The sequence below is a fragment of the Alosa sapidissima genome, chromosome 4, assembly GCF_018492685.1.
Source record: "Alosa sapidissima isolate fAloSap1 chromosome 4, fAloSap1.pri, whole genome shotgun sequence".
Taxonomy (NCBI): domain Eukaryota; kingdom Metazoa; phylum Chordata; class Actinopteri; order Clupeiformes; family Clupeidae; genus Alosa; species Alosa sapidissima.
The window spans coordinates 15,352,377-15,375,730 of record NC_055960.1 but is presented as its reverse complement, the minus strand read 5'-3'; the positions used below and the strand labels follow the sequence as shown (position 1 = coordinate 15,375,730).

Here is a 23,354-nt window from a genome sequence, read left to right as displayed (position 1 = left end):
TTTAGAACAAGTTGGTGAATTTATTGGAACAAAATTATAGATATTGTATTTAACACATACACACACAGAATGATACAATACCCTAGAGACAGAATCTACAGGTTCTGTACCATGTAAAGTACCTTGCATAAGGTAGAAATGTTGCACATTACAGTAGTGTCTTGTCCTTAGATTGCACATATACAGCAGTTGGTTGTTATAGTGTTTTTGAATGTTCTATAATAAAAGTCCATGTATACATTCACATGTATACATTTAAGACATTTATCATGTGCTTTTTAAATTCTTTTCAGAGGTGCATTTCATTTTAACATTTGGAACTTTTGTATCAAATAACCTACTGTACTATATATATATATATATATATATATATATATATATATATATATATATGGGTGATTTATGTATGTATATGATTTAGTTTTATATCAGTAACACATGGCATATTTTACATAACATTTTACCACTCAAGAACAGTTCCCTTTTACCCACAATATATTATACAGAACAAGCTGTAGATAAACAAGGAAGATGACAGAGAGCAGCTCTCTTTTTCAGCACAACCTCTCAATTTAGACCGTATATGTTTTTGATCTCTGGGCCCTATAACTTTTCAGAAACGTCCTATAACTGGGTTATTATGCATATGCATAGTAGTATTGTCGAATGTATCTTTATTTACTAACATTCATTGGTTTGATTGCAAATCAGCACACCTCTTCATGTTCGCCAATTTCCCCTGGCCTTGTTTTTCACTGTAAACCCCTTGACCGAGGCCAGGTCCCCATGAAGGTGGTCTCCATCATAACCCCCGCTGCCCGTCTGGACTGCTGGTGGGCATTGCGTCTCCGTAGGGCAGGACTCAGGGCCAGGTTGGTGAGGTCCACCAGCTCCCGCCGATGGGACAGCATGGCCACCATGTTGTCCAGCTTGGAGCGGATGGATGCGTAGTGGCCTTGTCGCTCTTTGGACAGCTTCCAAAAGCTCTCCTTCAGGTTGCAATTCTGAGGGGCAGGGCCACGTCTGATTGGAGGACGGAGACCCAATTTGACGTCCGGGTGGGTGGAGCTACAATCAGAGGAAGCGGAGAAGGAGGTCTCACAGTTGGTCAGGGTAGAGGAGGTGGAGGCCTGCTGGGGGAAGCCAGGCAATGGACGCCTAGTGCCTTGGTCAGTCTGCACGCCCTTGTCCACATTCTGGCTGCCCGTCTGTGTGGAGGTGTGGCAGGCGGATGTGGGGGCAGCTACAAATGCTGGAACTGGGCAGCCATCCGCCCCAGACAAAGGTTGAGCAGGTGCAGGAGGAGCAAGGGCAGGGGCGGAAGCAGGACCCCCAAACAGTGGTTCCTCCTGCAACAGGTCTTGCTCCATCCAGTCCCCCCCGAGGGTGGAGGCGTTGGAGGTGTGGCTGCTCCTGCGGCTCTTCTCTCCAACCCTTGGAGCTGACTGGAGGGCCTCCATCATCTGGGCCCGATTGGGCGTGCTGGTCATGCACACCTGGTCGGGCATGACCGCCTTGGGGACCTGGGACGGTGGGGTGGAGGGCAGCTTAAAGAGCAGGTGGTCGTATATGCCGCTGCCACGGGCACTCGGAGGACACTCCCTGGCATTTAGGGGCAGAGACTGGGCATACAGTATGCGAAACTCCTCGTCAAATTTCTCTGTTATTTGTCCGGTCAGTTCGATCAGATTGCTGCTGTTGAGCTTCCCATCTGTCCAGTTGAACCTGTTGGTGGAAGGAAATAGATTGTTCAATGCGACAATGACTACATGTGATTCAAAGTTTAAATATACAGTGTGAACAATGAACAAAGTTATAACTAGTTCAAGTTTAAAAGTATTGTTCACTGAACAACCTTTCCTCAGCAGTCTTAACATGACTTGAGAAAAAAGTCTCTGATAGTGTATATAAAACCACAAGTCCTTCATTTCACTGCAATTATAAAAATCAAAATTAGGAAAAATGAAACTGTCACATTCTAGACATCATGCCCTGCACCTGGATCACTGATAAAATATAGAAGTGTTCATACTAGTATAACAATAGCACACATTATAACTCACAAGATAATCTAAAATATATTATGTCATGGTTACTTTGACATTATTTTCTTCTTGTATGGTATGTAATGTTATGATAAGTAGTGAAAAGATGCTTTGTACCGATAAGAGCCTGTAGCTACTTTGTGCCCATCGATTAGCATGAAGCGCTCATGAACCTTCCCTGTGATCCTTGCTCCCGACCTCATGTAATATGTACATCCAGTAATGGTCCGAATACGCATCAGCTGCAAGAGACAAGACAAATAGTCTCAAAATATAAAAAAGCCTCTGTGTCCCACAGACAGCTCAGTAATTGTCATGTTTGAAATCTAGAATTAAATATGCATTACACACGATAGCACACTTACCAGGGGGCCGACCCTTTCAGCAACATCAATTTACATGACCTATTCATGTTTATCTTCACAAATTATTTTGTTTTGTGTTATAATATAACAAATTTGCCAAATGTCACACACTGCCACAATGGTAAATTCAGATTTTTTTTTTTATATATTGTTCAAAGACTCTGGGCAGATATTGGTGAAGACAGGCTGGTTTAGAGACAGTTTCTCTACAGAGCCACTGACAGACGACACTAAAATTTTATGCAGCAGATGACTGATAATTCATGATGTATCCAGGACCTCTATTAAATTTCCATGACTTCAAAGTCCTTTCATTTTGTCTGTGTGAAATTAACAGACTCACTCTCAATCAGTCCTATGCTAGATACGTTGATAAAACATACTCCTTGGTCTCCACAGGGTTATTTGGGCACTGCAAGTCGACAAAATGGCCTTACCCGTAGCTCCTCAAGACGCACATTCAGGTTGCTGCACATCTGCAGGAAGGAGGGAACAGACACTTTGTCCAGCAGGATGTACACAGGAACCCTGCGTCGGGTACAGGCCTCCTGCAGGTCCCGGAAGATGTCCAGGTCTGTCAAGGAGTCTGTCACTATGGCGATCAACTACAATACAGATTGGGGTTTGGGGTAATTGTCAATCATTAGTAATTTTAGGTGTTAAACAGTACAGACTTCTCAAGCATGGAAACACAATCCTCAGTGAGCACATATTCCATTGTAAACTATAGCGCAACTATTTTCTTTGTTTAGGTCACATGCTGAAACAAGAACACAAACACTAAAGGAAACAGTACACATACAGTACACGACCCATTACTGCCACTTCCCTTATTACTCATACATTACACATACATCAAAACTGGGGACAAATTATTCAATAAAATTATAAACACTAACATATTTCTAAGATAGAGTTCTTGTGTGATAACTGTTTACACATATATCGGAATGGTTAAAATACAGAGAATGTGAACCAGGTAGATTCTTTTCCCCAGGTCTTCATGAGTTAATAAACTCAGCCATTCATATCCAGATATGAAAAACCACAAAATACCTGGGGGGTGTACTGTTCTTTATCAGCACAGACTTGTTAGGGAACATGCTGAGACATAATCTAAACATTCCTTAAGGTGAGTTGTTTCATTTAACCACCTGCCCACGTTCTTTTCATTCTACCACCTAATTCACTCAGTCAGCGCGTGGCCCTCAATATGGCCGACACAAGACTCTATTTGACAACATCCCCACAATAAAAGAAAGTGAAACACTGAAAATGTGCTGAAAAGCTACAATATACACATGTGGGTATTTTGAAAAGAGCATAACTTTGCACTAAAAAGCCTGCTGCACTAGTGGACTGCTGGACAGGGTGCACTTATCACTAGGGACCCACAATAGTGGATTACATTTCCAGGAGGGATTACAGAGTTTAAGGGAGCATAGCAATACAAGATTGGTACTGATTTTAAAAGAAAGACCTTCAATGTTTATCTCCAAAACAACACAACCATAAGTTGGTAGAATGGTAGAGATAGATTTCAAAGCATAGCTAAATGATTCTGAGAGCATGAAGTGCCAGCCCATTTCTATTACATACTGAATGTTTGCACTCAAATCCAATTCTCTCTGCTCGGATGTGATTATGATGTTTAGGTTGTGCATTGTTGGCCTGCCTAAGAAACATGTCCTCTGTGAAATGTCTAATCTTGCAACAACTCATGACATATAAAGATCTGCCAATAACGATCAATTGCAATTGTTATCTCTAAACATGATCCATGCCATCAAATATTCTAAAACACTGATTTATGTCACTGGCATTATCACTACATCAACTAAGTCAGTGTTTCTCAAAGTGTGGATCATAATATAGATGAGTTGTTTGCAATATTGACCCAACTTGTATGTAAATCCAAACAGTTCTGCAACACTGTCTATGTAAAATATGCCAGTTTAAATCTTATGAATCCTCTGACACAATAAGCAAAGTGCAAAGACATAAGGTGGTTCAGTGAGTAGACCTATTGTGTAGGCTAATATACTGTTGACGCAGGTCTAATCTTTTTAGATTACTAGTTAGGTTGGTCTACTTAGGTGGTCCGTGCGTTTCTGTTTTATTGGTTAAGTGGTCCTTCGTCTGAAAAAGTTTGAGAAACACTGAACTAAGTAGATGTGGTGTGTGCTGGAAGGAGGACATGCCCACCTAAACATGTCAACAAGCATACAGTGTGAGGACACATGCTCAAGCCTCAGTGTAGCAGTTTTAATTGGAATTGGAATAGTAGACTTTGCCTAACTGCATTTAGGTTTTGATTGATGTTTACAGTATAGGTGGAGACTCCTCTTTTGGAAAACAAACTTGTTTTCTTTCAGACATGACTCATTCACCCACTGGTCAATGAACAGCATTTCTACTAACACTGTGTGTGTCTTCTTTCTTTCTCTCTCTCTCTCTCTCTCTCACACACACACACACACACACGCAAAACACATTTTTGCAGCTTCATAATCTTCAGGTGAACTTCAGAGGCAGTGTGAAAGTTGCATTTGCAAATGGAACTCACCTCTTTTGCTCCCTTGATCATTTTTCTCGCTGCTTCCTTGCAGCTGTAGATGCACTCCCCGTAGCTCGGCTGAAAGTGGGCCACTGCCCGGGTTACTCCACGAAATGACCCTGTCGTGAAAGCAGGCCAACCAAGCTCCAGAACAGGGGGCTCCACGTCGGAAACATCTGGGAAATATGTGACAGATGAACAGTCCATTGAAGTACTGACGGACTGTTCAAAAGGTGCATCGTCTCCAGCAAGCGAAAAGGCTTTGGGAACTACAGTAGAACGTGATATACGTCTGATTTCTTCATCGGACAGAAAGTTTGGTATTTTTTCTTTCTTCAGAAATCCCAAGTAAGAGTTAACTCCACCCGATAGCAGTTCCTCTAGAGCAAGTCGATGTCTCTCATTATAAAGTTCTTCTAAATGTCCATCTCGTTCTCCTTTTGAAAGTGGTTTCCAGCCAGGAGAATCCTCTAAGCATTGCGATAACGCCATTTAATAATCAAGTTGGTATTACTTCAAATTTACTATGGAAACAGTGACTTCCCCACGGCTCTTCTCTGCAAGGCAACTCAATGCAAATTCGTATTTCGTATTTCAAACTAGGCCCGACCCACCACCCATCGTCATTGGCTCACTAACGTTTGGTTGTCGATACGCATTACGCATCTGCCTCCGAAGACTGCCCGCTCCAGCTGTCAGTTGGTTCACAGTTACGTCTTGATTGGTTGACTATTTGAATTCAGAGGCAAATAAGTAGTCTCTACCTGGAAGCACGTTCACACAAGGCATACATAAGTACGTTATTTAAAGTAGGAGACACAAACCAAATTTAAAAAATGACGTGTTTCAGTAGTGGTGTCCAACGGCCACGCCAGTGCTGGGGAATTTATGTACATGTCGCATAGCCAAGCATTTACAAGTTCCCTAGGATAGGTCTGGTAAAGCTGATATAGATTTATATTCACTTGTGTAGGTCAAAGTTGGATCAAGATTTGGTTATGAGTGATGCATGTGCTGCTAACAGTGAATAAAATTGATCATATAATTTCACATTCCACCTCAGTCTTCTTCACCATTAATGAAATGCTCAGAGCTTCAGTAAAGTCACAAGTTTACATGTATGATATGACTCGAAACAGAGCTATCTAATATGTCAGTACACTTTGACTGTGGAACCAAATTGTGCCAAACCAAACCTCAACTTCAAGAATTTTAAGAGTGGGTGGCACTAAACCAGTATCATTATGCCTTTGTATTTTTTGGAAACACAGCATCCGGATTTCTATCTGCATATTGTTGCTCTTCTTGGTGCCTCATTGGTGACTTTGGTTACATTTGTCTGACAAATGCGTATTTACATAATACATCAGGTAATTTAAATTTGATCAGCAAACATTTTGATACACTCACTGAATAGCTGTTGTGGGAGCACTATTATGTGCAAGTGTATAGTTTGCCAGGAGATAAAGGGTTAAAAATCAACTTAAGGACATGCCCTGCCCCTTCCCTTTCACACACAACAGTTGTTGGCTTCCTTTCCTGTGATGACAGTATATTATCTACATTTTTGTTTGGCTACTCATGATTCCAAGGCAGGCCAGGGAGACTCCAGAGTTGCAGTCTGTACTCTTCTGAGCCAAGGTAGGTATCACTAAATATTGTTTTTAGAAAGGCCCAGAAGAACACAAAACAATTGCTAATAAATGTGTTGTATGTTTTATTTAATTTAATCCCTTTCTTTGTTGATATTTTTTGCTGTTAAAATCCATTATATTATATAATATGCACAAAAGTATTATATGATCATGTTCATCACCCTCCCAAAAATTCATTCAAGGAGATATTATAACAGTGTTGTACATTGATATACAATGGTAATGCCAGTCATGGTAGTTTCTATAGAGCTCAAATAGTTTTAAATGACCAGTTTTAAATCATCAACAGTGACATAAAACACAGACCCAGACAATGAAACAATATTACATTTGGGTTAATTAGGTTATATGCAGGAAAATCATGAATCATTATGTTGACCTCATGAGCATCATAGAATGTGTTGCTCTTTCACTATGTCAGCTTTTATCCTAAATTGGATTGAATTAAATCCCTGTGAAAATATTTAGAAAGACACATTCAATATGTGAAATCAAAAAAAGTATCAGAATATTTAGTTGTTGCTGCTGTGTATATGGTAGCTAATTGTTTATAAAGCACTACTTTCCTCAATATTCTTGTTAAGCTAAATGATTAACTCCCCTCACTGACAAAGAGAAAGCAGACAAAGCAGAAATGAAAATCCTTCACATGTCTAAATGACACAAGACAATATTTTGAGGACTGTTAGACACAAACACATCTGTGAGGATTGTTTTTGCATTTCCTCCACCATTCACCTGTCTTGATTTCAAAAGCATCACCACCAATAGGTCAACTCTGTCAACTGTCTAAGTCAGGTGTGTGATTGAAGCGGGAGGCTTTTCACTAACTGCCGTAGGCATCAGAAAAAGAAAGACTGAACAAAATGTTATTTTCCTTCATGATGCATATGGGGTTTAAAAATAAATCATCTGCTCAATAATATGAAAGAGTTGAGTATATAATTATGCAGAATATATATCTGAACTGTATTGTGAAAATTATGACAATGTTTTAACATGAATACAAATTCATGATTGAAATGATCCCTTTCTGATTAAATATAAGCTTTGCTATTCAGTGGTAACACCAGATTGCAAATGCCATTTCATTATTTAATCCTCAGGTAATCCTTAGGTTTTACCTGTACATATAATGGCTCCCAATGGATTATAACAGGTCAGTATACAGATGTGCTTGAGATATGACAATGATATTTGGGAGATATTTGTGACTAACCCACATTTTAGCATATTCCTGGTAGACGCCATATGTGGCCTAGTTTGTAGAATAGGCCTTGTCCCTGTATAGGGCTACATTATACATTCTGTGTATGATGGCAATTTTATAGATGATATGATGATATCACAGGATAATTCTGTATCATTTGTTTTGAAGTGATCATTCAGAGACATATGTAAACATAACGTGTATAGTGTTCAATTCATGTCAAAGAAAACTAAAATACCATATAAAAATCCATCCTTGTTACAATGTAGTTACATGGTTGCTATTGACATTTTGTTACACCTTTTACGCACGCCTTTTACGCATAAGATCGGCTATGATATGGAGATTTATGAAGGCCTGTGTGTTGGCATTATAGACTCTGGCAGTCGTTTTTTCTTCGGGGGAGATGTTTTGCTCTGAAAGCCCAGCCTACAGCTGGAGCCTATATTTCCATGTCTGAACATTCTGATTTCAGTGCCAACCTACAACTTAACCCTCCCTATTAGGACAACAGGCCTTGGTCTAACCAGTTAATGAAATATACTCTGGGCTAAGTTGTATAAATAAGACAAGTTCACACACGCCACGCAATATCAACATTTGAATAGATTTGAAATATATGAAACTTGTTGGTTCAGAAAGAAATGAGAGGGAACAATCAACCAATCTACTTATAGCAATAGTCGTCATTCAAACTATATTTCTCGATAAGTTCACTATCTGAACCGACACCTGACAGAATTGGGCTCCTCTGTTTGGACGACATGGGTATTTTTGGTAGCCTGAAACCTCAAACCTCCTCAAAATGCCGGCAAAAGTATGTCTAATGTGTCCATTGCGTTTAGGCTACGCTTAGGCAAGGGGAAAGGGTTTTTGGGTTTGGGTGACGCTCTGAATCACGTGCTCGTTTGGACCACACACTGTATATTTTTTCCGTTCCCATTTCGCCGTCCGTGTCTCTCCGACATAAACAGTGTGCCATAGGGAGTTGATGTACCTTGCTGTGGTCACTGACGGGTTCACGTCAGTTCACCGGGTTCAGCTGAGGAGAGGTCTCGGCCCCTCCTCCTAGTCGGAGACACCGACCAGAGCTAATCTAATGTTATTCATTTCTGTATTAATAACGGATTTCCATTTCTTCTTACCGGACGAGCTATAAGGTAGGAAACTTTAACTTGTTACTTCAAGACGTTGCCTATGTATTCGGTTTAGCTTTGCCTTCCCAAAGTTGCTTTACTTAAAGCTGTCATTGCTAGCTATTCTACTCCTATGCGGAGCAGCAGTCAGGGCAGTTTACATGAAGTCGCCAATGTATAAAATGGCGACAGTAGATGGGGAGTGCTGACTTAAATTTTTGGGAATCGACAGTACCCATCTCGATAAGACTAACTATCCGGCATGCTCCGCTGCAAGCGTTTTCCGGATAGGTATTCTGGAGTGAAAGGGTTAACTCACCAGTTTGTTAGATTCTCGAGAATTTACTCAACATTCTATCTGGTTCTAATTTGCCTACTCGCACGCTACAACGTGTCTTTTCAGAGGTTAGAATATATCATAAATGCTGAGGGTTCATATGGCGAGTCGTTATTTCAAAGCACCATTGGTCGTTCTCCTTGGAAGGTAAGTGTTGAGTAACAACGTATCATTCAAGGAAGAGTACAGTAATGAAAGTGCAAAATGGCTTGTAGGTCCTTAATTATTTTAGGTGGTGCCAAATCGTATAGTCTATCGGTAGTCTAACTCACTATCTGTAGCGGGGTGTTATCATGAATCAGGTATTTGAGTGATACCTACAACTTTGGGACGTATTGTTATGATTTTTATTCGCAAGTACTCTTACAAACCTGCCTTGAACCCATAGGGTAAACACCGGTTTTTCGTAGCTTTCGCCTTTTAGAGTAATCTGTAGGTTTCTGAAACCAGGTCTGCATTGTCACGAGTTCCACCTCTGTTTCCGAGAAGAGGCACATTATTCCAAATATTCAGTCAGCCAATGAGATTTTCGGCAGGATAACTGTTCAGTTCACTTGCGTTTGGTAAGCAAGGGCATTTAGTCGTGAAAGGGGTCGCTTGGTTGATCCGCATTAATATACAGAATGTGGGCTAATTACAAAAAACTAGGCTCCCATAAAATTATAATATGCCTACATATCTCAAGACGCAGCAGCCTATATGGGGAGCATGTGGTAAACGTTACATGTGTTAAATGCCATGAACAATACTTGGCTAAATTATATAATGTATATCTGGCTGTTGGCATGACTATTGATGCTCTTCAATCCTCCAAAATAAACCCCATACTTTTAAGAGGCTGAGGTTGACAAATAGCCTGTGAATTTGTTCAGTGTTGTATCTGTTCGTGAATGTCAATTCCCATGATGGAAACATCAGAGAATGGACATCCTCCTGGCTCCTCTGAACTGTTTTAATCAGGCCAGCCATATTGCCTTTCATCGCAAATCTTTGCAATTAGGGACAGTGAACAGCTCTGGTCAGAGCTGAGGCCAATGAGTATCTGTATTCTTGCAAAACAAGACTGGACAGGAGGGTCTCTGTGCCAAACAGTTGCCATTGGTAACATTTAGGGTAGTGGACATTTTTTCTGTTACAAAATACTGTAACAGTCCAATTTTGTGTTCAAGATCTTCTGTACTAGAATGCAATACTCTCTTTTTTTGCCAGTGGTCTGTTCATATGGTCATGATTTGGAGTTTGAGTATGTTACATTCCTTGCATTCAGAGAAGAGAAACAGGCTAATGCCAACCAGATCTATTTCAAAGCACTGCTCAACATTGCTATATAATTTTCCTCAGTCCTTTACAAAAATACAAATCATATTGTTGGGAGGTGGGTGGTGGTTCTGGTCTATTCTTCATCTTGGCCTCCCCCACCTCCCCATCGTCAGTGGTCACAACTGTGTTACTGAGTGCTATAAACATCCTGTTGTATCTGATTGCTTTGATTTACAGTTTTTGCCTCAGAGTTTGAGTTGAGTCTGTTGTCAAATCCTCAATGAAACCCTATGGCTGTCCTTTGCCAGGCATTTATAGTTAGCGGAGTTGAAATAGACATGTGATCTCAATTGGCAGGAGTGTCCCGTCGCAATGAAGGGTCTGGTCAAGTGAGAGGATGCTGGTATTCGCACCAAGCTGGCTGTTAGCATGAGGCATTGACATCAACCATTTTGACTTCGACTGGACAATGCATAGGACACTTGGATTTTTCAGCATTTTTTCCCCCTTTAACAGGCTGTCAACAGCTTGCTGCTACTGCTTGTTAAACCAAATTTTTGTCCCTGTGTATGTGTTTTATACATACCACAAGAATATCTAATTTTACCCCAGATTTTTTTTATGGGTGGAGTAACGTGATTCCTACCACATAAGGAAATTGTCAATACATAAGTGGCCAGGCGGTCAAAAATGTCAGCGCTACATCGCCATCAGGCCCTTTTTATGCCTAATTCAATGTGCTCGTAGTCTTTCGGAAGACCCCATATGCCATTAAAAATTGCATGCATTTCTCGAACACTCCAATCAAAACGAAATAATGAAGGGAGTGAAATGGAGCGATGAAAAAGGGCATTTGGTACCGACTAGTCAGAATGAGGGTTTACACAAAGACTGCTCCACAAAACCCTGTGAAACTGTGTCTGCGGTAGGGCACAAGAGGTGTTCCCTTGGAGTGTGTGTGTGTGTGTGTGTGTGTGTGTGTGTGTGTGTGTGTGTGTGTGTGTGTGTGAGAGAGTGAGTGAGAGAGCGCAAGTGAGTGTGAGTAAGAGAGGTGGGGGGCTGAATGTGTGTGTATGTGTGTGTTATTGGGAGGGGTAGGGCATCTTGTCTTGAGTGTGTGTGTGTGTGTGTGTGTGTGTGTAGGCAAGGAGTAGGGGTTGCTATGGCAATCTTAACACATGAGTGGCATTGCTGACTGGTCTCCCTGCAGACCATGCGGTAGTCACAGAGGTAAGGGGGGGCAAAGAGGGGACAACCTACAGCTCACACACACACACACACACACACACACACACCCTCACCAACTGACACACTCACTCACTCACAAATATCCACATACAGGTTGACCAAGGACAGACAGCTGAAGGCGCTTCAAAGACCTGCTTTGTTAGCATTCTGCTAATGAGACATGTCCTTTAATGACGGTAAATGGTAGAAGGATGTCTCAATGTGGCTCACATCTTTTCATAATTAATGTGGACACACAAATATTTCTTGGATTACCCATGAGCACGCATATGCGCAGACAGACACATGATAGCAACGCATGTGTACGAATATTGCTCAAGTGTTTTCACAGAGAAAATTAAAACAAAACAAAGAACAAATGGGGAGCAAGGTAACAGCTAGCCCCTCAGTTGGCATTTTTGACACAGCGCTGCTATGCTGACAGAGGTGGTCACGGCAGGGCAGTTTTTGTCTGGGCCCTCTGTGACACTGTAGGCTCATTAAGGTGCTTGGTGCATCCAACTAAATATAAAGAATTCTCTTGAAAGCCTTTTTCCTAGACAATAATGGGGGAAATGATTATATGATTATATACCCCCCCCCCCCTCTCTAAAACACACGCACACACATGCACACAAGGTAAGGCAAAAATAAAAACAGACAATGTGTGTGTGTGTATGTGTTGAGAAATATGGAATAGAGACAGTTATCAGCTGTGCTGTTTTTTGAAATATCCAGGGCCCTCAAATAACATTGAAACACTGGAATGCAATGCATAAATGTTAGACGTTTATTATTACCGTTTCCTGGAATGTTTTTCTCTTCCTAGTTTTCTGTTTAAACTGGCTGATAAATAAAATTATTTTAGTCACAGGGCCATTTTGTACAGAATTCAAAAAGGGCCAAGTTTATATTTGTGTGTACCTGTGGATACGTATTCCCATCTTTGGTTTGCAGCATCCCAGTTTGTGAGAAGGTTAAAAGGGTTTCAGTTCTGCAATGAGGTGTGAGCTGTATCAGGACACATGGTGACTGGGGAAGGTTTTTTGTCGCGGATGACCCGGTCCACCCCACAGCTGAAACACGAGGCCATGCTTTTGAAAGCACCCTTTTCAGTGTCTCCCTGTCTGGAGAGCTTGTCTTGTGTCCTGTCCAATGGGCTGATAAAGCTTCCCATTCTTTGATGACTGACCTGCTTTTTATGTAACATTTTTAACTATCCTCCACTTGTCGAGTGGTGGATTCTATAACTGTGCAAAGAGTTGGATTCTTGGCAAGGACAGTCGCCAGGACAGCATATGTCTTTGTGGGTATTTCGGTGTTCATCTTCTTCTCTTGACTGCCAAAGCAGAGAGAGTCTTGCTTTTCGCTTGGTTCATAAATGCCAATGCCATTTCAATCATATCATGATATTGTTGATGTGATAGTATTGTATGGACAGTTTTGTAGTGAAATTCTACCTCTGGTCGCTCATCTCACTAGTTAGATTTTGAAATAACGACGGTCGAGCATTTGTTATCGCATGTGACATTTTTAAAGGTCGTGCTGCATAGAGACACTGTTGTTATGCCAGCCAGGGGTATTAATGGATGAAAAATTAACATCATACATCATTTTAGCGGCAAATGGCTAATCCCGGTTTGGTGGCAGTGAAGAGGCTTTTAAGGTCCCCATAAGGGGTTAACTGAGCTCTGATGAAATGCATCATGACCCCTCCACTGGCTGTACATTCAGCAAATGCCTGTGTCTGGATGCAGAGGGCCGGGATTACAGCCTAAGATGCTGGTGACCTAGATTTTTTTTTTGGTCTGTGTTTTTTTTTTTTTTTTGGCAGGAAGGCAGCCGTCATGAGAAAAAAAGAGACGTCACAGTCCGTCTGGGAGCACAGTGTACTCCAGGCCGTCACTTGGGGTTTTTAATTCTGGAATGGTTTCATCTTTTATTTACAATGCAGCAGACCACAGTGAGGGAAATATGTGGAGGCCACACTGTATATCTGATGAATTCTCTCCCGCACCTGAACTTCATGTATTGAAGCCTTTATTGAACAGCAGTACGTTTAACCAAGACTAACCTACGTCAATCAAGCTTGGGCGGTCAGTTGATCAGATAAGCTCAGACGTACAGTTAGCGCCATTGCCTTGCAGAACACATTCTTGCAGTCTAATATGATAACAGAGTGAAATTGTACTAGAGGGAGAGATGTTCAATCCAATAGGAATAGAATAGGTAAGAGGGTAAGGGAAGAGAAAGTAGGGAAAGAGAATCTCAGACATACTGTGCTTCCTTCACTTTCATATTTTATGCTCCTCTCATAATCTGGGCTGCATATGGTAAATTGCCCAGAGTAACAATCATTACAAGGTATTTACATAATTGTTAAAACAGAACAGGCGGAACATTTTGAACTGCAGATGAACCTTATCCTGACAAGACCCAACTGCTTTACACTAAGGCAATAAAGTACAGTAAAATTTTGCATTTGGTGGCACAAGCAAGGTTGTCAGAGCTGTGGAAGACTTGCTGTGCACTATGCTTTGTTTGACTGTTTGAAGTAAATGAAGAAATAACTTTAAAATGTCTCACATTGAAATTATTGTTTGTCCAAATTGTGTATATGACAGTGCATCTGACATATTTTAAACTTAATGTTGCACACATGAGAAGGTGTGATATATAAGAAAGTGTTGCTAGTGTGATATATCATAAGCTGGAGGTTAATGTGAAACTAGAAAACAGGATATCTATTCCAAAAGATACATGTTATGCATTACTTCTGTAAGACACAATGCACACTTCACTCAGCACAAGCTCACTGTTGCTCCACAGCCTTTGGCTAGCTTATTGGAAATATTTTCTTAAATTGGTGAGACTTGTAGGATCTTCAGTTTGAATGTTAAATACCACTGTTGACAGATAATGACCTTCAGGTAGATTGTTTTATATTTACTAAGCAAAAATACAATGTTAAAAATGCTGAATTTTACTTAACAAGAAAAATTGCAAACAGCTTAGCAAAGTTGAACACTAATGCAAATATAATTATTATAATTCTGAAATATTTAAATAGAGTATGCAGAGTTATCATATAATGTAATGTTTTCATCACACAGGTTTCCAATGAGTGGCTGATCGTGTATCAGATGGAAGCAGTTCCAAAATTTTAAGATGAACGAGTAATAGCCACCATACCATGGCAGGCTCGTGAAACGGAAGTCCACTCACTCACTACAGTTATCCAAAACCAGTCATAAGTCCCAACAGTGAACCCATCTCCCATCAGCACAACCCCCTCTGGCCATCCATGTACAGCCATGGCCAGCAAAAGGAAGTCCACAATCCCTTGCATGATCCCATCCAAAAGCAAACACAGAGAGGAGATTATACTGGGCTGCCTGCCGGAGCTCCTACCCACAATTCCCGAAGACAGCATTCTCAGCATCTCTGGAGAGGAGGAGGAAATACATGCCCCTCCCAGAAAGCAGGGCAATGTCACCTGGAAGAACCCTGCCACCACAGAAGCAGCATACAGCTGCCCACCCTGTGGATTTGAGACCAGAGACCTGACGCCGTTCCTCGACCATCTGGACAGCCACCACATGGACTTCCGGGCACAGCCAAGCTTCCACTGCCAGAATTGTGGGGTCTCAGCATCATGCTTCGAGGCCCTAATCTTACATAATGCAAAGACACACCCTGGAACTGGTTTAGCCGGGAGCTCCTTGAGCACCTCCCTCCGAGTCTCAAAGAAAGGTGGGTTAACTGTTGTAGAACAGAACTTGCTTCTGGGGGCAAAAGAAAACCCTGGTGACTGTGGGATTTCCATCACCACCAAGACATCTTCCATGAAGATGACCAAGACAATGGAGGAGCACATGAAGATTAAGGTTTCCCACTCTGGGGAGGTGTACAGGGTTAACCCAAACAGTGACCAAGTTGTGGAGATCAGAGACCCCACTGTGTTGGCACATATACAGACCACAGCACTTAATGGATCCCTTGGGAGGCCCCCTATCTCATCTGCCATGCAAATTGTCAGTGGAGCAGGTGCACTTCCTAGTCTGAAATTGCAGAACAGAGGTCCCATACGACCATCATTTACCACTCCAGTCAATCCTCCAAATTCGTCTCTCCCACTCAACGCCTTTCCTCCCTCTGATCCAAACAACAACCTCCCCAAGGTAATGATTCCTCTAAGCAGTATCCCTGCCTATGATGCTGCCATGGACTGCAGCAGCTTCCTGAAGACATCCTTCAGCAAGTTTCCCTACCCTACCAAAGCTGAGCTCTGTTACCTGACCGTGGTGTCTGATTTCCCTGAGGAACAAATCAAGCTGTGGTTCACTGCTCAGCGTCTAAAGCAAGGTATTAGCTGGTCCCCAGAGGAGATTGAAGACACCCGGAGAAGGATGTTTAACACAGTTTTCCAGGCAACATCTGAAGGTTCACAGAAACAGCAGCCCCACTACAGCATCCCCCAACACAGAACGGCCACCCAGTCAGCCGCTGTGGGGCCAAACTGCCGTGCCCCCCTGGCACCACAAGGTGTCATTGGAAGGTGGAAGCCAGGGGTCATAGTCACTCAGTCCAATGTGATCCCACGGCCTCCAGCAAAGCCCCAGTCAGTGGTCAGAACAACAGCACATCTACAGCCCAGAGCTGCCACCAGTGCAATACTTGAAGCTGTGAGCAGCAATTTTTCAAGTAGCGGCCGGAGCAGCAGCATCATCAGCAGCAACATCAGTCACGCATCTGCTCACCGACAGGCTGGATATTCAAACACCAAGCTGCCTGAGAGTGAGGCTGGAGTTAGCAGCTTAAGCAAAGACAATATTAGCAGCTTAGCTGTTGTTTGTAGTGTCAATGATTATCACAAACCAACAATCAGTAACAGCTCAAGTCTAAGCATCACTTCCAGCAATGGCAGTACCAGTGCCTTGAACAGCATTTATAGCAACTTTGTCAGCAACACCTTTTGTATCCAAAACACTAGCCCCACCAGCAAAGCTACAAGCTGCAACCCTAACGCTAATGGAGGCATCGGTAGCCAAAGCAAGAGCCCCGGCCACACCAACGAAAACAGCAATGCCAGCATATCTAACAGTGATAGCAACACTAGCACCAGCCCATTGAGAACTAGCAATACTGAAGATAGTGATATCTCAAACCACACCAGCAAGTTCAGCTCTGAGAACACAAACACTTCCCCCCTCACCAGCAATGAAAGTGGAATGGTAGAGACACCACCAGTTCTGTTGCACTTCCCCACCCAACCTTGTAGCTCCCTTGACTCCTCTCTTGGTAAAGCTAAGAAGTCCCAGGAACAGCTGGAAGCACTGAAAAAGAGCTATGCCAACTGCCAGTTCCCGGACCAGAACGAGGTGGAAAAACTCATGGCTGCCACTGGGCTAACAATGAGAGAGGTTCGCAAGTGGTTCAGTGACAGGCGTTACCATGACCGCAACATGAAAGGATCACACTCTTCTCTGGAGATGCCTTTTGATGATGTTCCACTGCCAAGTTCTGCCATTCTCCCACTGGACCTTGCAGATAACCCAGTGTTGAGAAACGGCCCAAACAGCCAGCCCACCTTGAGCCCCTCTCCTCCTACACTGCTGAAGCAACAAGATCCTGTATCAGCTACTCCACATAAAGTGCCCCGACTACCTTCCCCAGATTTCACTGCTGTTAGCTACAAAGAGCGTGACCCACTGCAGCTGATTGCCTTAGAGGAGAGTTTCTGTCAGGATCCTCAGCCAAATGAGGCTGAAGTGGACAGACTTCGAGCAGAGACCAAGATGACCCGTCGAGAGATCCACAGCTGGTTCTCTGAGAGGCGAAAGAGGGAGGCTTGTCAGAGACAAGATGAGAAGAACAAGAAAGACGAGGGTGACAGGGCTCTCCACTCTCCACCCACTTTAACCAAGGAGGATGGTCAGTTCAAATCACAGGTCACAAGCCAGAGACTATCAATGAAGGAACTGTACACAATGGATGAGGAACAATCAGAGTGCAAAAGTGGAAGCCCTGAGCCAAAAGTCAACCCCATCAAGATTAACCTAAAGATGCTCAAGGTAGCCGATCCAGAGGCCAAACATGGGCTGACGGTCATGTCACCCGAGCAGGAATCGGACATTTCGAAAATGATGTCATCACCATCCTCCTCCCTTCTTTCTGACAGGATAACCCCTGATCAAATGCACCTTCTTCGAAGGACCTTTGCCAGCACCCCATGGCCAAACAACCAGCAGTTGGATGAGCTGGTCATGGTCACAGGACTCCATAAGTCAGAGGTAGTGCGCTGGTTCAGTGACAGTCGTCGAATCCACAAGAATGGACAACTACCATGGCTTGACACTTACCAGAGCACAGTGGCGGAGGCTAGAGTGTGGTTCACAGAGGAGGAGAGAAACAACATGAAAGGTCACACAGGGACTCCTAGGGATGACCAGACCAGTTTCATGGTGCAGGATCTGTCCAGGAGTTTGGCCGGATGCGATAGTCTCGAACGGGAGCAAGCTTGTGTGCTGGAGGGCCCACAGAGGTACTTGTCCTCCCTACTGAAGTCTGGAGATCCAGAAGGCCTAGATGGGAGGGATGAGGCTTATGACGTGACAAGAGTGGCCACACCAATGCAGGATACATGGGCGATCAAGGGGGAAGAGCACCAGCAGCCTATCGACAGTCAGAGTTTTAGGGAGCACCAGGCCCAAGACAAACAGTCTAGGTGAGTCCCACAAGTGTGTTCCCAACAAAATAAAGCTTTAGCAGTAGATAACTATGATAATGTGCGATTAAATCGCTGGTGCAAACTTACCTCCTAGGCACTACAGCTAATAAATTAGCACATTTTTGGGTTCACACATTTTTTTCTCTTTCACTCTTCAAAATGGGTTGTTGTTTGTGCATCAGAAGTAGGGCTGTCACTTTACGTTCGAAAATCGATTGCACAATCGATTGGACCAACCAACACAAGTTTCGAAAACTAAAATAGGGAATCGATTTTAACCAAATATGTACACTCTTAATTTTAAACGAATTAAACAAATGAAAAAGATAGATGTAACAAAACTCAGGAACAAGCAGAAAAATAACAAAGAATTCCGAAGTGCAGTAAGCATTGCGAAAGCTAAAAAGAAAATTCCCACCAATTTTACGCACCGGAAACAGCTTTTTCAATCGGCTGCTGTGCTGCTGGTGTTTTACCAAATAATTGAGGACAACGCGATCAACCTGTGCTACATGAGAGATACGAGTGATAGGCCCTAATAACTTGAGGAGTTCTATATGGAAGCACTTCGGGGTTTGGGTATATCAAACTATGGAGAAGGACAAAGCGGTATGCAAACTGTGCAGTCGTGAATTCTACGTAGGCGAAATTTGTTTGACATTTCTAATTGTAAACACAGCCACGTTGAAGCCTGCAGTAATGTTTTTCATGTTATGGCAGTCCACTCTGCTTATTGTTTTTCGAGAATGTTGCACTCCTGTTTGTCATTGTGCACGAAACTTCACGCCATTGTGCGTCTTCAAGCGCCCCCTTTACGTTCGTCCTAATGCCTGTTAGTTGTTCGTGGATTGTCCTATATTTGGCGTTGAAAATTGAAACGTCTTTAGACATGAAAAATCGATTTTACAATCGATTCAATGAACAATTATGTCTCAAGAATCTAACAGGATTTTTTTCACAAAAGTGACAGCCCTAATCAGAAGTGCCAATCAAGTTAACTTCTTTGTCTTTCCTGTGTGTTTTTAACAATTCAAAGAGGTACCAGCCCTGTAATAAGAACAACAAAAATAGAAACTTGGCAACAAAAAATGTGACACAATAGACATGCTTATTCATGTGAAACAATTGGGGCCCATTAAATGTTTCATCGTCACAGCAGTAGAAACAACAAATAAACTTAAATCTATTATGCTGAGTTTTTTCTAGCAGGAACTAGAACTGAAATAAGGGTAAAGTAGGATATCTATATTCTATTGTATTATCATTATCAGTCTACCAGATATCAGTTTTCTGTTTGTGCTATAAAGGTTGGTTGAGGTTGGGTTTCTACCAGACACTGGCACCAGTGTCTAACTTCCCTGTTGCTGGACAATACCAAGAGATACAGTCAGGGCACCTGTGCATTGTTTATTTCAGTTCAAGGTATCTAATAAAAGTACCACCTGTAAATAATATCTTCAAGTAGAGAAGTCATGGATTGTACATGCTTTGAGGATTTAGCCTACTTGTTCTTACTGTTGGTTTATCCAGAACTGTTATGTTACTGTATATCTTAAAATCAGAAGCTGAGGCCTCAGACAAAAACAGAGGAGTTTGTTTTTAACTTAAAATACATATGAGGAAGTATATAAATGTTATATAATTATATGTTTGATAGTTATTTTTTATAGTAGTAGCGATAGCAGTATTTCAACAAATACAGCTGAAGGCAAGATACAACTTTCTGATTTGGGATATGTTTAATTTTATGGCCTTCTCCACAACATAATCTAAATAGATGTGGCTTATTTTGAATGTTTCATTGGTTTCTGGGGTCACATGAAAAAAAAAATGTGTTTGTTTCTGAGCGTGAGGATGATGTGTCCTCAGAGCCAGATTCTTTTTTCTGCTCAGAACATAAAACAGTCGAAAGTGTCAGAGATGAACCGTGATTAATGCAGCCAAGAGTCCTCCTCCTGGTGATGCTTGGATGAATAGCAGATAGACTGAAGTAAACATTCCAATGTTTCTCCCCAAGAATATTCTCTGTCTTTTGATGATGTCATATTATCATTATAAGTTATAAGTGTTTTTTTCTTTTTCTTTTTGATACCAAACCGCAAGTTCTCTCATACTTACTTGGCACCATGGCGTGTGTCTGTCTGCCAGCAATGGACTATTCCACTGGCCTTAGATTGTAAACATTCCATAAACAAGTATGACACTACTACAGTTACAGTCAGATTCAGATAACAAATCAGTCAAAGCCCAAACACAGGCCTCTGTAAAATTAGCCTATTTTAGTTTGAAATGGTCCTTATGATTCGTTTGACCAGCATTTAACAAAATAATAAGAGGGCTTCTGTTTTTCCTCTTCACCACTTTCTATTTATCTTAGATCACACACTTGTCTTCAACTTTTTTTCTTCTTCAGAGAGTCAAAGAACTGTGATAGAATAAAACACGCAAATAAAATGTCAACTAGTCTCTATGGCAGGTAATATCTTGTGATCTGTCAAAAATAGAGCACAGCAGAAAGGGAGAGGAGAACAAAATACTTGTATAGCATTGCATGCTCAGACAATCAGAGGTCTGTGTTAAGGAGCTATATTTAGCTCTGATGGGGCTCGGGCCGTTGAATTATAGATTCAGAGCGCGTGATAATATATGTGAATAAATCATGAAAATTGTTTATGGTGAAAATGTCATGGCTCCAGGGGATTATATTTAAAATTGTGCAAATGAGGAGGCAACCAACTGTTTGAGGCCTTGCAGAGATGTTTCACTTGGCATTTAGGGTTTTATACTTTGTGTGTGTTTTTTTTATATATATATCAATGAGGTCTGATGGCCGTTTGTGTTTGTTTGTGCCCAGGGACAGTCTGAGGAGGGAACTGCTGAAGGTGTGATGACTGCAGGCAGCGGAAGCTGAACAGGAGCCTGGGGGTGGGAGGGGTGCAAAGGGGGAGTGGGAGGGAGAAGGGGACGGGGGGTTTACTGTTAACCATTGTGGGTTCGTTTTTCGTTATGACAGCACACGTGATTGTAATTAGTCTGTGAAGGCAGTATGAGACCCCCCCGCCGGATGGGAGGGATACGTAGAAGAAGAATGTACGAGAGAAAGAGAGCACGTGCACGCGTGCGCAAGACAGAGAAAGAGAGAGAAGCCCACAGAAGGACCAGAAGGATGGATGGAGGGAGGGAGGAATATGGAAAGATAAACCCACCTCTTTGGGGGGACTGTGGTGAACCATGTCTGAAACTGCACTATTGATAAGGGTTGTTTTGTTGTTGTTTTTTTTTAATGACTGGACAAGAAGGTGTCGTTGTGACATTGTGATATTTCTTACCTTTTATTTTTTAGTTATCAGTACTTCAGCACTGCCTTGAATTGTACTATATCCGTAAAGGATTTTTAAATGTATTTCTCCTGTTATCACTGTAATTCCAGATAAGAGTGAGTCTGTATTTTATGTTAAGCTCTATAATTGTTAGTGAAAAAAAAATAAAAATCTCACAGCGGCTAAAAGCAAAAAAAAAAAAAAAAAAAAAACTTTTTTTAAACTAGAGGTAAAACGTAAAAAAAGAGGCTTAAGTCATATTTGACTGCTTTAGTGGTGTCTGCTGCACACTTCTGAGTTGTTTCACATGTAAACGTTGCCTTAATACTCTGCCCACCCATTCCCTGTTTTACAGTGACTGACTCCACAGCAACTGTGCTGCAAAGACCCTATAAGGTGTCTATAAATTAATGGCTAGAAATCCCTGCCGGGGAGTCTGCTGCTGTATTTTTCAGAAAGGTACTAAAAACTTCTGTATTAAAAAAAAAAACAGTTGAAATGTTGAATATGTTTAATCTAATTAAAAGAGAAAGAAAGACTAATATGATGCAGAACTTGAAATGGTGGACTTGGAAAAAAAAAGAAAGAAATCCTAGCTAGACAGCCAAATGAAGAGCTCTGCTGAATGGACTTCTGTGTTTGCTGACAATTCGATGTTGATTTAAACAATGTGAATGCAACTATCCTGCATCTCTAAACAAGCTGCTATGTGTTAAGAAAGGTGCTAAACCATCCCAAAGAGAGAGTGGACACATCCCTTTCTGGTGTATGCATTAGTATTGAATGTGGTCAAGTCTGGTCTCTCTGAACAATAGCAAAGATTAATCTGGGCTTACAGTATTATCCTGATCACTTTTGACTGAGAACTCACATACTACAATCACAGTTGTATTACCCTTTCTACACATTCAAGATCTTTACAGAATAAATGGAATACAGCAAACTTGGGCTGAATTTCTTTGACACGCACACACCACCAGTACATTATGTGTATTCATCTCCAAGTGTACTTTTAAGTAAATGCAAATAATTCAGTTTTTTATTAACATTTGTCATTCAGATAGAGTTACACTAACCCTTAAGATCTTATTTTGAACACAGACAAGCAAAATGTTCAAAACCTGGGGAACAAATAAAAGCATAAAACAAGTTCCAACTCACAAGATGGATGCTGTTTTAACAGTCTGTCTACTTCATGGACCACAGGTTTTTTTTTTATTGAGATGCAGATATTGGGATGTAAATTATGGTGAACATAAACAAACCAAACATTCACAAGGAATATCTGGGGAAGGGGGATAAACGTCAACACTCTGGGAGAAAACCTATACAACACTGTGCCTGATGTTGCCATGGAGGAATTTATAATTTAGTCAGGCTTGTCCTTGTTAACCTCCTTAAGGCACCACTTTCTCTACAGAACTTGCAGAAATTTCCTCTGTTCCATCTTCTCAAGGGGGGGGGGGGGGGATAGCGGACGACGTGTGTGGGATTCAGTAACCCCCCACCCCA

The 23,354-nt window shown here is 41.8% G+C and overlaps 2 protein-coding genes across 5 annotated transcripts; one reads left to right on the top strand and one right to left on the bottom strand.

Annotated features, from left to right (window-relative positions):
- Window positions 1-5,557, bottom strand: fam83d (family with sequence similarity 83 member D). The gene is made up of 4 exons (XM_042089449.1): window positions 4,977-5,557; window positions 2,848-3,015; window positions 2,163-2,287; window positions 1-1,725 (listed from the first exon to the last, which is right to left on the bottom strand). The coding sequence occupies exons 1-4, from the start codon at window positions 5,457-5,459 to the stop codon at window positions 753-755; spliced, it is 1,749 nt and encodes a 582-aa protein (XP_041945383.1). The 5' UTR covers window positions 5,460-5,557; the 3' UTR covers window positions 1-752.
- A 976-nt stretch (window positions 5,558-6,533) lies between these two features.
- si:ch211-232b12.5 (zinc fingers and homeoboxes protein 3) lies at window positions 6,534-21,459 on the top strand. 4 transcript variants are annotated; one of them, XM_042090554.1, is made up of 3 exons: window positions 6,534-6,608; window positions 14,906-18,519; window positions 21,377-21,447. In XM_042090554.1, the coding sequence occupies exons 2-3, from the start codon at window positions 15,107-15,109 to the stop codon at window positions 21,408-21,410; spliced, it is 3,447 nt and encodes a 1,148-aa protein (XP_041946488.1). In that variant the 5' UTR covers window positions 6,534-6,608; window positions 14,906-15,106; the 3' UTR covers window positions 21,411-21,447. The 4 variants fall into 4 exon arrangements, with proteins under 4 accessions (XP_041946488.1, XP_041946490.1, XP_041946486.1 ...); XM_042090556.1 differs by lacking the exon at window positions 6,534-6,608 and adding an exon at window positions 7,729-7,781; XM_042090552.1 differs by lacking the exon at window positions 6,534-6,608 and adding an exon at window positions 8,772-8,992 and having other exon boundaries at window positions 21,377-21,459.
- Window positions 21,460-23,354: the final 1,895 nt, after the last annotated feature.

Coding starts and splice junctions, on each gene's coding strand:
- fam83d (XM_042089449.1), bottom strand. CDS start 5,459: ATGGCGTTATCGCAATGCTTAGAGGATTCTCCTGGCTGGAAACCACTT. Junction 2,288..2,847: donor TGCGTCTTGAGGAGCTACGG/GTAAGGCCATTT, acceptor TGTCTCTTGCAG/CTGATGCGTATTCGGACCAT. Junction 1,726..2,162: donor GTAGCTACAGGCTCTTATCG/GTACAAAGCATC, acceptor TTCCACCAACAG/GTTCAACTGGACAGATGGGA.
- si:ch211-232b12.5 (XM_042090552.1), top strand. CDS start 15,107: ATGGCCAGCAAAAGGAAGTCCACAATCCCTTGCATGATCCCATCCAAA. Junction 18,520..21,376: donor GCCCAAGACAAACAGTCTAG/GTGAGTCCCACA, acceptor GTTTGTGCCCAG/GGACAGTCTGAGGAGGGAAC.